The sequence below is a fragment of the Mangifera indica genome, chromosome 16 (genome assembly GCF_011075055.1).
Source record: "Mangifera indica cultivar Alphonso chromosome 16, CATAS_Mindica_2.1, whole genome shotgun sequence".
In the NCBI taxonomy this organism is placed as follows: Eukaryota; Viridiplantae; Streptophyta; class Magnoliopsida; order Sapindales; family Anacardiaceae; genus Mangifera; species Mangifera indica.
The window spans coordinates 13,804,128-13,817,227 of NC_058152.1; the positions used below are offsets into that span (position 1 = coordinate 13,804,128).

At 33.7% G+C, this 13,100-nt stretch overlaps 1 protein-coding gene across 2 annotated transcripts; it reads right to left on the reverse strand.

Moving 5' to 3' along the window:
- Window positions 1-767: 767 nt before the first annotated feature.
- LOC123199401 (kinesin-like protein KIN-14E) lies at window positions 768-11,598 on the reverse strand. Of its 2 annotated transcripts, none has more exons than XM_044614378.1 (24): window positions 11,380-11,598; window positions 11,033-11,242; window positions 10,112-10,184; window positions 9,896-10,027; window positions 9,577-9,815; window positions 9,121-9,448; window positions 8,574-8,673; window positions 8,308-8,489; window positions 8,060-8,175; window positions 7,752-7,854; window positions 6,111-6,263; window positions 5,738-5,884; window positions 5,436-5,636; window positions 4,878-5,042; window positions 4,691-4,795; window positions 4,389-4,529; window positions 4,113-4,307; window positions 3,892-4,018; window positions 3,258-3,460; window positions 2,977-3,159; window positions 2,609-2,704; window positions 2,284-2,481; window positions 1,811-2,082; window positions 768-1,304 (listed from the first exon to the last, which is right to left on the reverse strand). In XM_044614378.1, the coding sequence occupies exons 2-24, from the start codon at window positions 11,188-11,190 to the stop codon at window positions 1,112-1,114; spliced, it is 3,810 nt and encodes a 1,269-aa protein (XP_044470313.1). In that variant the 5' UTR covers window positions 11,191-11,242; window positions 11,380-11,598; the 3' UTR covers window positions 768-1,111. The 2 variants fall into 2 exon arrangements, with proteins under 2 accessions (XP_044470313.1, XP_044470312.1); XM_044614377.1 differs by having other exon boundaries at window positions 4,389-4,538.
- Window positions 11,599-13,100: the final 1,502 nt, after the last annotated feature.

Below are 13,100 nucleotides of genomic sequence, written 5' to 3' on the forward strand. Positions count from 1 at the left end.
ATATAATAAAGTTCATTATATATTCACTTAAAGTTCATTATATATTCACTTTAAGTGCCTAGATCTTGTTAAGAGAATGGGTTTTATTGTATTATTACGATACCCACATAGATTCATCCAATGATTTAATTTTCGGGTGTATTTGTTACTATATAAAAACTCTTGACGGTCGTTTGGTTTAATTAATGTTTTATTATCAAAATAAAAAGATTACCTTGAAAATAAATTACTTAGAAGATTACTGGATATAAATAATTACTATGTTTAATAAAATTTGTTAGGTATAAATAATTATTATGTTTGATTAAAGATAATAAAAAATTATTGATAAATTATTTTATTTAAATGTCCTTGAATATAATTATTTTTAATTTTTTTATATTATTTGTCATATTGATTAATAATAAATTTATTTTTGTCTCAAAAAATTAATAAATAATAATATAATTATAATAAAATCACGATTATCTCGATAATCTTTAAATACCTAAAGTGAAGATGATAATTAGATTATCACCTATATTACATGTTACGTTAGCATTGATAATAGAAGATTACTGTAATATTTTATTACTGACAAATCAAACAAGAGAATGAAAGATAAATTACCAATGTAATCTCAAAAAACTAAAATCAAACGCCCTTTGATGTCTCTTTTCTTTACACCAAACTACGAGGAAGTAACAAGCCCCAATGAAGAAAATGGTTAGACTACTTTTGGAGCTTCCTGAAGAAATTAAACAACTCAGCACAGATGTGATTGCCAGTTGCCAACGGCCATATACCGCGATTGCCTATTTTCATTTTCTCACAATTTCATTTTCTACTACACAGGTATCCCTTTCCTTCATCCATGTTACAATTTAAAACCGTGAAATTTTGTTCAAAACTAAATAAAAAGTCATATTCAGATACATATGTATTCAACAATATTGAATCAGAAATATGTACAACCCCAATGAAGAATGCCAACTATACAACTAAACGCTCCAGCCAATAAATCAAAATACTGACTCTAGCCCTCTAGCTATCACACATCCAGTGTGATCGATGAAACCAAAACCATATCCACCAACTCACAATATCAGCACTTCTTATACTGAAATTTCATCTACATGGAATGGCGGCCATCTGTCCTGTCTGTCATTGGCCGTTCTTCTTGAATGTCATCAAAATCTTCTTCATCTCCCCTTCTACCTGCTTGCTCTTTCCAATATGAAACCAACTTTTTCAATCGAGCTACTTCCTTCGATGAAATATTTTTGCTAGGGTCATTCACAATTGACCGCACTCTTGAAGCATACCTATTCACAAGTAAAAAATCAATTTCGATTAGAACAGAATGCTTATAACAAAAGATCATTACTCCTCAATATAACATGCCACAAGATAGACTACCAGAGAAGATAATTCAAGAATCACTATTAACATATTAAATACAAAATTTCAATCACAAACTCCATTTACACCACTATCCAGAGCTACCAACTAAAATCCATGTTTGTCAAAATCATAGAGGGATACATAGATTAGATAAGGAAGCAGAACTATATTCTTTTTTATTAAGATGGCCTCAGGGACAATGAATTTCGTCACATAAAGTTAACAAGTTATTTTCCCATGCATTAGAACAAGAAAATTTTGTGAATATTTGCATCTAATATCTGCCTTTAGGACACACTTATTATTCCTGGTAAAATTTAGGTAAGGCTTCTTATGCACAAAAAATGATATAATAAGATGAGTTGTATCACAATCATAAGACATTAGAAAAAGGAGCAGCATGATAGAATAAGAGCAGGATACATACATTAAGGAATTGTAAGTCTCATCCAAATTAGATTCAGCTGGAGATACATTCACAAACATAAGAGTTTTTGCATTTCCACCAAGTGAATCACTCATCAGCATTGTTAACTTGTGATTCCTATAAGGAATGTGTTGACTGCCTGAAGATAAAGCACTAATAACATCACCGAGAGCTGAAAGGGATTTGTTGATGCTTTGAGCTTCCTTAAGTTGACAACCTGAAGAGCCCGACTTCTTTACCCTTTCAGAACCAGCAAGGTCCACAAAACTTAGCTGTGAATGAATGTTAAAGTTGTTACAAGTTAATAACCAAACAAATCATCCAATAAACAACTTCCATAGGTACTTTGCATAAACAGATGTTAAAATAATCACAAGAAATTCAAATAAATTCTCATTAACATTATGTTCCTACATTTAGAGTTTTTTTCTCATGATTTGATCAAATAAAAAAGCCACCATAATAGATGTTACCTTTCCTCTTGCAACAGATTGGGTTTGAAGGTTGGTACTCTCAATGACAATTGAAAGTATCAAGTGAGATCTTGAACTTTCTTCATTCATCTGAGTTCCAGATATATGCCGCTGATCAGATCCTTTTTGGATAATACTTTTTAATTCTTCAAATGTAGAAACTGATACCACTGTCACATTTTCTACTGCCACCATACCCTAAACCAAAAAAAAAAAAAGAAAAAAAGGATTCAGCTCCCAACTCATAACAAGATCAAATAAACAAAGCCATAGAAATACAAATTCACAAGGGTATCTTGATACAACTCCTTTGAATACAAATTACCTTTGAATCTTTCTTAATGTCCAATTTTAAACGTTTTGCATTCCTTGGTAAAAAAAGGTCTACAAGGGTATCTTGATACAACTCCACCATGCATGCCTATAACATTTCATATCCTCATCAAGTACTCAAATACAAATTCATATACGTAATAAATATAAATGAAATGGTCACTTAAATGAATAAATGACATTCTATCAAGTAAATGGGAAATGTAAAGTCAATTTTTTTAATTATATAACCATTAAATCAAGAGTACATAATGATTCTGCTTTGCAGAATTATTTTAGATGCACATGATAATTCCATTTTTTTCTATAAATAATTCAGATCTATATTTAATATTCGAAGTACCTATTTAAACCAATCACCTTTAAGGAAAATGAAAATTTGTTACTATCTCTCTTTATGATTCTAAAAAGTTCTGTGATTGCTCGTGGGGTAATTCCAGGATTGATCTCAGATCCGTATATTGTAAATGTCTTTCCAGATCCAGTTTGTCCATAGGCAAATATACAAACGTTGTAGCCATCAACAGCAGATTGCACCAGGTACTGCATTATTAACATACAATAATATGAGTTGATTAAAACGCTTCCACGTATAGATGCTGAATGATAAGATATAAATTATCAAAAGTAATCAAACTTGCCCGTGTATCCTCAAAGACATCATCTTGGGTGGCATAGCCATCAAAGACTTGGTCATACATATGCTGCTTTGCCTTATCATCTTTCCATGGATGTTCTATTGTGAACTCATCTAGACTTGAAAGAACATTTCTTTCCTTTTCAGCAAGCTCTTTCTCATTTAGAGGTCTTAAACGACAGAAAACCCTGATCTTGCCTTTCATATCTGTCATGTAGTTAGTATTTATAATGAGATGGTATTGAGGAATGATGAATATAAAGGGTTCAAGCAACAGTCCTTTACTGTCAAAAAAAGCATTAAACATTTTAAGCTAGTTTTGTTAAATGTTGCAAAACTACTTTTTGAATAACTGTTGTAAAATCAAATCCAGGAATAGATGTTTTTGTCTTGTCAAGATCAGGGAATGTGTATAGAACTGCATCTTTAAGGAACTTTGATGATGAACAAAAACAGTGGAAATGCACCTCATACTAGTACCTTGGAGAAAATGTGAAGCGGGGAGGGGGGGGGGGGGGGGGGTTGGGGGGGTGTGTTCTATTGTAAGATTTAGAAAAGAAAAAGTGTTTTAAAAAATGGTATTAAACTAACCTTAATTCCATTAACAAAATAAAATATTAATCATAAGTGATGCTGACCTTCTATAGCATTAAAGTAACGTTTCCTTAAAGTTTGTTCTTCTCTATAAAGTACTTCTAATTCAGCAAGCTGAGCTCCTTGCATCTTCAAGATGGCAGCAGTTTGCTCATTCTTTCTATCTATGTCCTAAAGATATGCAAGAAGACATTAGATATATTGAACAACAAAACAGTGCAGTAAAATTATCTTTCAGCAGAGGAGCACTACTGAAGATGATTACCTCTTTCATTTCTCTCAATTCCTCTAATTCCTTTAGGTTGTTCTGTAATACAGCCAAATCTGTATTCCTAGTTGCAAGAGTTGACTGAACAGCGGCCAAATCTTGTGTAGTGTCTTCTAACTTTCTTTCAAGTTCCAACACTTGATAACTCAATGCCTTTTGATCTTCCTCAAAGTTTTTCTCAAGAATTTCCATCTGTAATACATACATATCATGACCAGCACTCTCAGTAAAAAAAAAAATTCCCAAACCATATTCAAAGATTGAAAATAATACCTCCTCAGCCTTTTTCTTTTCAAGTTTGAGAACCCTCTGCTCTAATATGATTTTATCATTCAACAACTTCTTCGCATTTTCTTGTTCCGCATGCAACTGCTCATTGCAAATTTTTAGTTCGTCCTGAAGCTTATGCAAGGCCTGCATTGTCTTATCCACAGCTCAAAATCATTAATATCATAAACAAGATAGTAAAACCCAATCCATAATGCAAGATGAAAGCATGAAGGTGTGAATTAAAGCCATATATGAATGGAAATTTATATATGGATACAATAATATCCATTTTCACAAATTTCTACCTGGCTGTTTGTTCCAACCAAATCCTTTTTAGTATGACTCTCTAGGGCTTGATTTCCCAGCTTGCCCAACCTCACTTCGATGCTCTTCTTCTCCATCAATGCAGCCTGAAATATATGACTAAAATTATAAAAAGCTGACTTCAAAAGGTTGATGAATGTGATGATACGACAATATAAATACACTAACTTGAAGAGCAGTATCCTTTTCATGGCACAACAATTTAAGTCTATCACGGTCGCTTGCAACTTCCACCGATTTCTGCTTTTCAGTTCTCAAAGCATCTTTCAAGCTCTCCAGTTCATCTTGCATTTTGATTTCTTGCTTTTCCTTTTCATTCAATTCTTCTGACAACTAGATCCACACACTCAGCAAATTATCACAGATGAAATTTCCACAAGGAGACTCAAATTTTGTAAAAATTTTCCAAACAGGAACAAGAGAGTATTAAGATATGCACTAACTCGACTATGAATCAAGAATGGTCCAGAAGATATTAAATTTTAGAGATGTATTTGGGGTGCCTAAAATAAAAAGCAAGTGCTAATAAATTATTGGACTGCCCAATAAGTAAATAAAAGCTGTTTCAAACGCAATTTCAATACCGTATGGTACTTTTAAGCTAAAAGATGATGACAAAAACTACTACCCCCCACATATAAAATCCATCACCGCAGCTATGTGAGATATGGCCCTAATCCATAACAAATATAATTGAATACATCAAGTTTCTGCTTTAAGGCTTACACGATCAGCATTTTTTTGAGATTCTTCAACACTTTTTGATAAATCCTGCACACGTTTTTCAAACACTTCCATGCTAGGAGGCTTAAATTTGTTTGAGTGATCTCCATTCACTGAGCCACTAGTAGAAGAACGTGCTTTGGAGTATCGACGCAACATCACATCATTTATATGAGTCTGAAGTGCAACACAAATTTCTTCTCCCTGCATAAAAATGGGGACATGAAAGTTATGATTTAGTATAACATTAAGGTTAAGAGGCGTGGAAAACATGATAAATAAAAAGTGTAACACTTTGCTTGAACCTGCTTGGTTTCGAACTGGAATATGTGAAGGACACCTGCAACTCTCATCTTAAAAAATACAGCGGTATTGCTACTACCAAATTGCATTATGTCTCTTAACTCTGCAGAATGTAGATACTCTTTTGGAACTGGACGGAAAAAATGAACCTAGAAATACATGTCAAAGAAATTAAAATCCAAAAGCTGGGTACAAGAGGATAATGACAATTTTACAATGTTTACATATTATATGCATGTAGATGTAGTTTTTTTCATTTTTATGGTTAGTATGACCGAAACAGTATAGGAAAGAATGTTGGTGACAACACCTAAGTTATCAGGAAAGCCAACATCTTAATCTTGCAATTAGTATACCACATAATTTATAACTCACCCCTCGCTTGTTAATACCCAAGACAATTCGTCCAGGCAAAAGTCCAATAGGATCATCAATCTTTCGGACACTAAAGAAAACTGAATTCCCATAAGGAAGTGTCCTCAATATCCGCAGAAATTGCTGTCTAGCATCATCTTTTGTTAAATGCTCCTACATGGCAACAAAACAATGTATGAAGGAAAAGAAAACACACACACACACACACACACACACAAAACTTGCAAAAATTTGAACCACTAATGAAAAATGGCCAACATGCCATACAAAAAATAAAAATCATCTAGCCCATCACAAATAGGGGGAAAAAATTTATGGCCAATTAGGTTGCATCCATTGAGTGATCAATTTGCCTCTTCTATCTTTTCTGACAACAGAAAATAAGTAATTTATCTTCAACTCTGAACAAGTTTTAAAAGACTCAAGGATGTTTAAGAACTTTAAATACAAAATCTATTTAATGTTTACAGAAGTCAGGAAAGCCTAATTATCTAGACCAAACAAGTATTAACTTATGGTTTGGGATGGTATATACAAAAACCTTGCATATTCATCAGCCATCAAAGCATGGTCAAACTCCGCTCAAAATCAAATATGTGAAAGTTTGTCAAGCAGCACAAAGTTCAGGTTCAACTCTCACAATAACTTTATCAGTATAAAATAATTCTGAGCATCAGAACATGACAGAGGAATAAAGTTTAAAATGCTGACTACATTGTAATGAAATATCATGGACTAACTTTACTTTGAATTATACACAAAAATAGCAAAGTTACAGGGATTTTTTGATTGAAAATGACAGGGAAATTTGGAATGCAGGCTAAAGGTGAAGTTATCCACAACACTCCTCTCTCCCTTCCCCCCCACACCCCCCCAAAAAAAAAGTACCCAAACAATTGTCATATTCCTAGATCTAGTTTAAATACAAAAAACAAATTTATTTAAGTTGAGTACGAAAACATTGTTTATGTTTATGAACAAAAATAACCAAAAAAAAAAAGAAGGAAAATAAGAAATAATAACAAATTATGTACTCAACAATCTTTTAAAAAAAGAACCTCATACTATATCATATCAATGTAACATATCTAATGGCTCAGCAGCTACAGCCTGCTGTGGTCAAAGGCTTGCAAAGAAGCCAATCTTCAGCAGCACTTCTGAAATCATGTTCTCTCATTGTGGAGCATAATGATGCTTCTGGAAAAAGGAAGAGGCCAAAAAAATCCACAAGGGTCTGGGGCGTGCTCCACCCTTTTGGTGATTTGTCATAAATGATCTATTAAGAATTTTGAAAACATAATTGAATAATGTGAGATAAAATGCATTTGTTTTACTTTGATATCCTTATTGGGCCTCAATTTCAAAAGAATTTCAACATATATTATTTTTATCATTCACCTTAACTTAGGTTTCCTATCAAACTTGTATCTCTTATTCTTACTCCCACTACTATGTTTACCTGAAGTTTCCTACCAAAATAATATGTAATATCAACATACTCATATTTTATAGGGAAGTTATAACAATGGCTTCAAATGTTCCATGGAAAATATCATCATGAATAGATAAAAAGCATAGTAGCTTTCTTGAAATTTGATTGATCTCTTCATGGCGAACAGGTGAGCAGAATTTATTTCTCACCATTGATCGATAACGAGAAAGAATATCCAACTCCCATTCCCGCTTTGCTCGGGTAATTGCAACTTGTCTAGGGAGGAACCGCTCAAGAAGAGAAGTCCAATCACTGGAAAACAACTTTGAAAAGTAAAAACAACGAAGAATGTAAAACGACCGGGTATTCAAATTAAATCACCAGAAAATATGTCTATATTTTTTTTAGTTCTGATACCAGTATAACAAAAGGAAAAAAAAAAAAAAAACTACCATGCTTGACCTACAGCAATGGCAGCTGAACATTATAAAGTAAACAAAGTAAGAAATCTACTAACGTGCATGATTCAGGGCTACCAACAAACCCAATCTCAACAAAGATTTGCAATGCAGAAAGCTGTGCAGCATCATCCCTTCCAACCGGATAATTGCCCAATACATAGTCATGCTGCAACTGCAAACATATGAAAATTATCACCAAATACAAGATAGTAAAAAATTTAACCTAGGTTCCAGAAAAAGCATATGTACCATTCTAGAAGTTAAATTAAATTGCTCAATACTTCTTCAATGAGAGAATACATACTTGAACATATGACAATTGCACAAACATTGGGTTTGTTACAGTTTCATCTGACTCTCGAAATAACTTCTTTTTAAATGTTAATTTGCAGTGCAAAATTTCCCCTTTACTTCGATCCTTGGCTGCTTTGAATTCCGCCAGCAGATCAGCAATATATTTGTTATCATCTAACCCAATATACTCCTCTACATTACAGCAAACTGCATATTAGATAATAATATCATAAATATCTCACCCAGGAAGAACATAGTAGTTTACAGAGTATATACCGCTCCCGAGATCAGGTGACTTGGAACCAGTGACAACTTTGCGGCATTCAAATAGACTGAAGCTAGAGTAAGCTGATAGTTTAATTATCCCCGCAAGTTCCTTAATCAGGCATGAATTTGATCAGTATCAACAATGTTGCACAACACAAAAGACAAAAAGTGGGCCTATAAAAAACAGATGGTGACCAGAATAGACACAATGTGCATTATTGACAGTCAAGATGCCTTTACTTCCTTATACAAGCCCATAAAGGCTCTGAAAAGCATGAACTGGTCTGTTGAATGAACTAACAGACAGACATTGGTAGAAGACCAAGCCTATAAAACATATCTGTTGAATTAATTCCAGAAGACAGATGGCATCTTAACCAATTGGGCTCTCTACTTGAGGTCGCAAGAATTTTAAACCATTTTATGTAAGGAAAAAACACATATTGATTTACCAAACAAAATGAGCTTTAAAGGATTAAAAGTTTTGACATTAGCCAATCAGGATATTTATTAAGTGAGAAACACTAAGATTATCAAAATAAAAGAGGGAGAGTACCTCTACAGCATCAGATACTGTCGTTGCCATGTCGTATGTTATTTCTTCAAATGTCTCATCCAAAAAGAAAACTATAGTTGTAAGCTTTCTACCCGTTAGAATAGCTTCAATCTCCTCATGACATGGTATTGTATGCCTGGGACCAGCTTTAACTGAACGCTTCAAAGCATTTAATGTATTCAGAGATAGGATTTGGACCTCAGAATCGGTATTAGCACCCTGTGCTACATTATGAACATACTCGGATAAATATCCACCCATGTCCTTGCTGGGAGGCATGGAGCATGCGCATAAATACATCAGCTCCCATGCTTTGATTAAGTATTGCCTGTAATATCACAATCAATAAATTTACCAAACATCTAGTAAAGAAATACATAAGTTATAGCACCAACTGCAACTACTACACACCTATGCAAAATTGATCATTATTGACAAAATCATATTTCAGCCTACCTATCAGGGTTGTTCCTGGTTTGTTTTGAAATCTGAGCAAAAAGTTCATCTCGGAGCTCAGCACGCTTCAAAGTTTGCTTATATAGTTTCCCAACAAACTCAATTCGCTCATCTAAGCTCGGTGGAGTTACTCGATCAGATGGATCAACACCAATATACTTTAAAATTATCTGAAACAATTTTGTTGCTCTGCTGACCAGGTCATTGTTAATCCTAAGTAATGATGTCGGTATAGGATCCTGTGAAAGCAATAACCTTTCATGAGTCTGTACAGATGACATCATATATTTTCAAAAGAAAAGAGAAAAAATGTAACCACCTTTTGGAAACAAAGCATATCCTCAAAAGTGAACTTTTCTCGAACTTGAGTGCCTACAGATTTTTTAGAGAAAAACCCACGTTTACCAGCAGATTGAATTTGTTTCTGCATCATCCTCAAAAATACTTCCACCTGTAAAGAATGAAGAACATTAATTTTTCGTGACAATACAACAAAAGTGACCTACGAAGTTTTAACTTTAACATTTTACCCCACCTGGAATCGATCAATCAAGGGTATAGCACCTGCAAGTTCTGATGGAATAGACATTGAGAGCGTTGTAGGTGTACTGCAAAGAAGAAAAAATTGAGCTTAATAGAAATTTCTTCATATGGCAATTCATCAGCTGTAAAAAGATGAGAATCGGATAACAGATTATTCAAAGCTAATAACTTTTGACTAAAACCTATGTAGCATGGAAACGGAAACGGAGAAACGTGGAAACGCGGAAACGGAAACGTGGAAACGCATTTTTTAAAAATATAGGAAACGGAAACATAGGGAAACTTATAAATATGAAAAATATAAGGGTTTTTTTATAAATACTAAATTTTTTATAATAAAAATACATAAACTTGTATAATATAAAAATAAATAATAAAAAATGAATGAAGAAAAATAAAACTATAAAATAGAATCATAGAATCTATTGTAAATTGCTCTTAAGCAAAAACATATAAATATTTAAGAAAAAAACAACAATACACCCCAATCTATATGATATGTCGGGGAAAAGATGAGTAACACATCAAAGAGTAGAGAAGAAATGAATTCAATATGAGATTTAAAGACATTTTAGGTTTAAAAATACAAAAGATATGTATTTAATCGATTTTACGATTTTTCTTCTAAAATAAATGTGTTTTAAAATTTTCCAAAAATTTTGAAATGACCCGAAACGTTTCCTACAAGTTTCGGAGAGTTTCAGAAACGGAAACATTTCCGAAACGTGGAAACGCATCCTATTGTAAGTTTCCGTGCTACTTAGACTAAAACCTAAAATACAAATGGTGAAGGTGGAAGGTCGGCTAAATCAGCTGAGGCTTGATTCCATGTTAATTGCAGGGCCAAAACTGGTATATAAACAGCGAACAGAGAACATTATACAAATTGAAACCAATATGAGAAAAGACTCACGGTGGTGCAAAATTGGAGCCATCACTATCATATTCATCCCCATTTGAAACAGAAACAGGATTATGGGAAGGAGTTTCTTCATTTCCATTGCTAGAGCTAAAGGAAGATCCAGTTGCTCTCGCACTTTGCGCCATTGATGATTGCACATCAATTGTCATTGTACAATAATCAGCTCCGTTGAAGAAATCTCATACTTTTATGTCATGATAACTGCAAAAGCTTCAGTGTAAAAACATTCATCAATAAGGAAGTAAAAAACCTAAATCCAAACAGGTAAATATATTTTGAGCAATGAAGGAGTAGAGATCCACACATTCCACTTTCAAACAATGAATAGAAAGGAATACCTCGAGAGTCAAATAGCTGGAAAGCCCAGAACTCTACCAGAAAGACTGAGAGAGAGATCCAGAGATCCGAAGAGGAAACAGACATTCCCTACACTTGGCTATTTGCCAAGGTTAAAGACAGTAGCAGTAAGGTTGAAACGTTTTGGTTTCTTCCACGCTTTTGAAAGCAAGGATCTTTTGTCGGTATTCGCGTCGTGGAAGCAGATAACATAATCTGTCAAGGACAGTTGAAATCACCCATTTATATATCTACTGTTCACTCAGGAGTGTGTATATATATATATGTGAATGATATTGCTTATAAGAATTCAAACTCAAATTATAAAATTGTATAATGTTATGAGATAAAATATTTCTTAATTATATATTAATATATTATTATTGATATATAAATTAATATATATTGTTAATATTTATATTTATATTTAATTTAGAAGTAGTGCATAAAATTATAATTAGAAAAATAAAATTAAAAAAAAACAGGTATGCAATCATGAAGCTAGAAACGATAGTTACAGAGTATCATATTTTATGTCCATAAATTTTCCATGAACTGATCCATTGGTCTTCAAACTAGTTTTCAAAATTGGTCTGTTGCAGCTGTGCCGGCCAGTGTGTTTGTGTCCTGTAGGGAATAGGCAAAGGCCTCAAGGTGAACTGGGGAGGAAGAATTGGCCTAATTAAATTTATTCACCAGAACTGGCCCCCTATTAGATTTATAGTATTATAAAGGACTTAAAAAAAATAATAATTAAAAGCCCAGAAGCTCCCTGCCAAAACTTCGGAGTTAAAAGTAGTTAGTGCAATCTCAATTAATCCTAAACTTTAAACCCTAAACCCTTATAACAAATAACAATAATATTAATCATTGTCTCATTTTACGGTTTTTTTTTTTTTAAATATGGTTCCACAGGCACTCAGAAAAAAACATTCAATATAAACTCTACAGAAATAGTATAAAATAGCGCAAACATCACTAAATTCATAGAACTCTTCCAAGATCAAAATTTTCAACCTGCTTAGTTGTACTCCAATTTTAAACTTGGGACTAGGTCTATTTCACAAGCCTCATGTTTTGCAAATTACATTGCCAATATAAATCACGGATGCAAATTATAGAGTCCAAGAAACCTTACAACTTAGATAGGATAAGAATGAATGGGCTTGTAGTGGGAATGGGCTAGCAGTATGAATGGGCTAGGAGTAGGTTTAGGGCTTTTCGAATCCGTCAACCAGGTCATCTACTAGGACACGTGAGGGGTCAAGATGATGAGAATTTGGGTGGTTTCGAAACCGATCATGCTCCCACACCTAAGTCGTGCGTTATAGCTCATGAAATAGCCTATTTTTGGTTTTTCTCAAAATTAGGGGGGTTATGAAATATCCCTTAGCGACATCATCTATTTGGATGGATGAGGGGTGGATGGTGGGTATTTGATTTGATTCGGAGCCAGTTGTCCCACCACCCATATTCATACAAAATGGTTGGTTATATGAAAACATGGGTTCAGGGGGTCTTTTATGCTCGTTTTCCAAATTCATTAGCCAGGTCATCTACTTGGACACATGAGGGGTCAGGATGGTGGGAATTTGGGTGGATTTGAAATTGATTATGCTCTCACACATGGGTTGTGCGTTATAGTCTACGAAATGACCAAATTTTGGTTTTTCTCAAAAACGTCCGAGGGGCGGGGAGGGTGGTGTTATGGCTAGATCTGTTA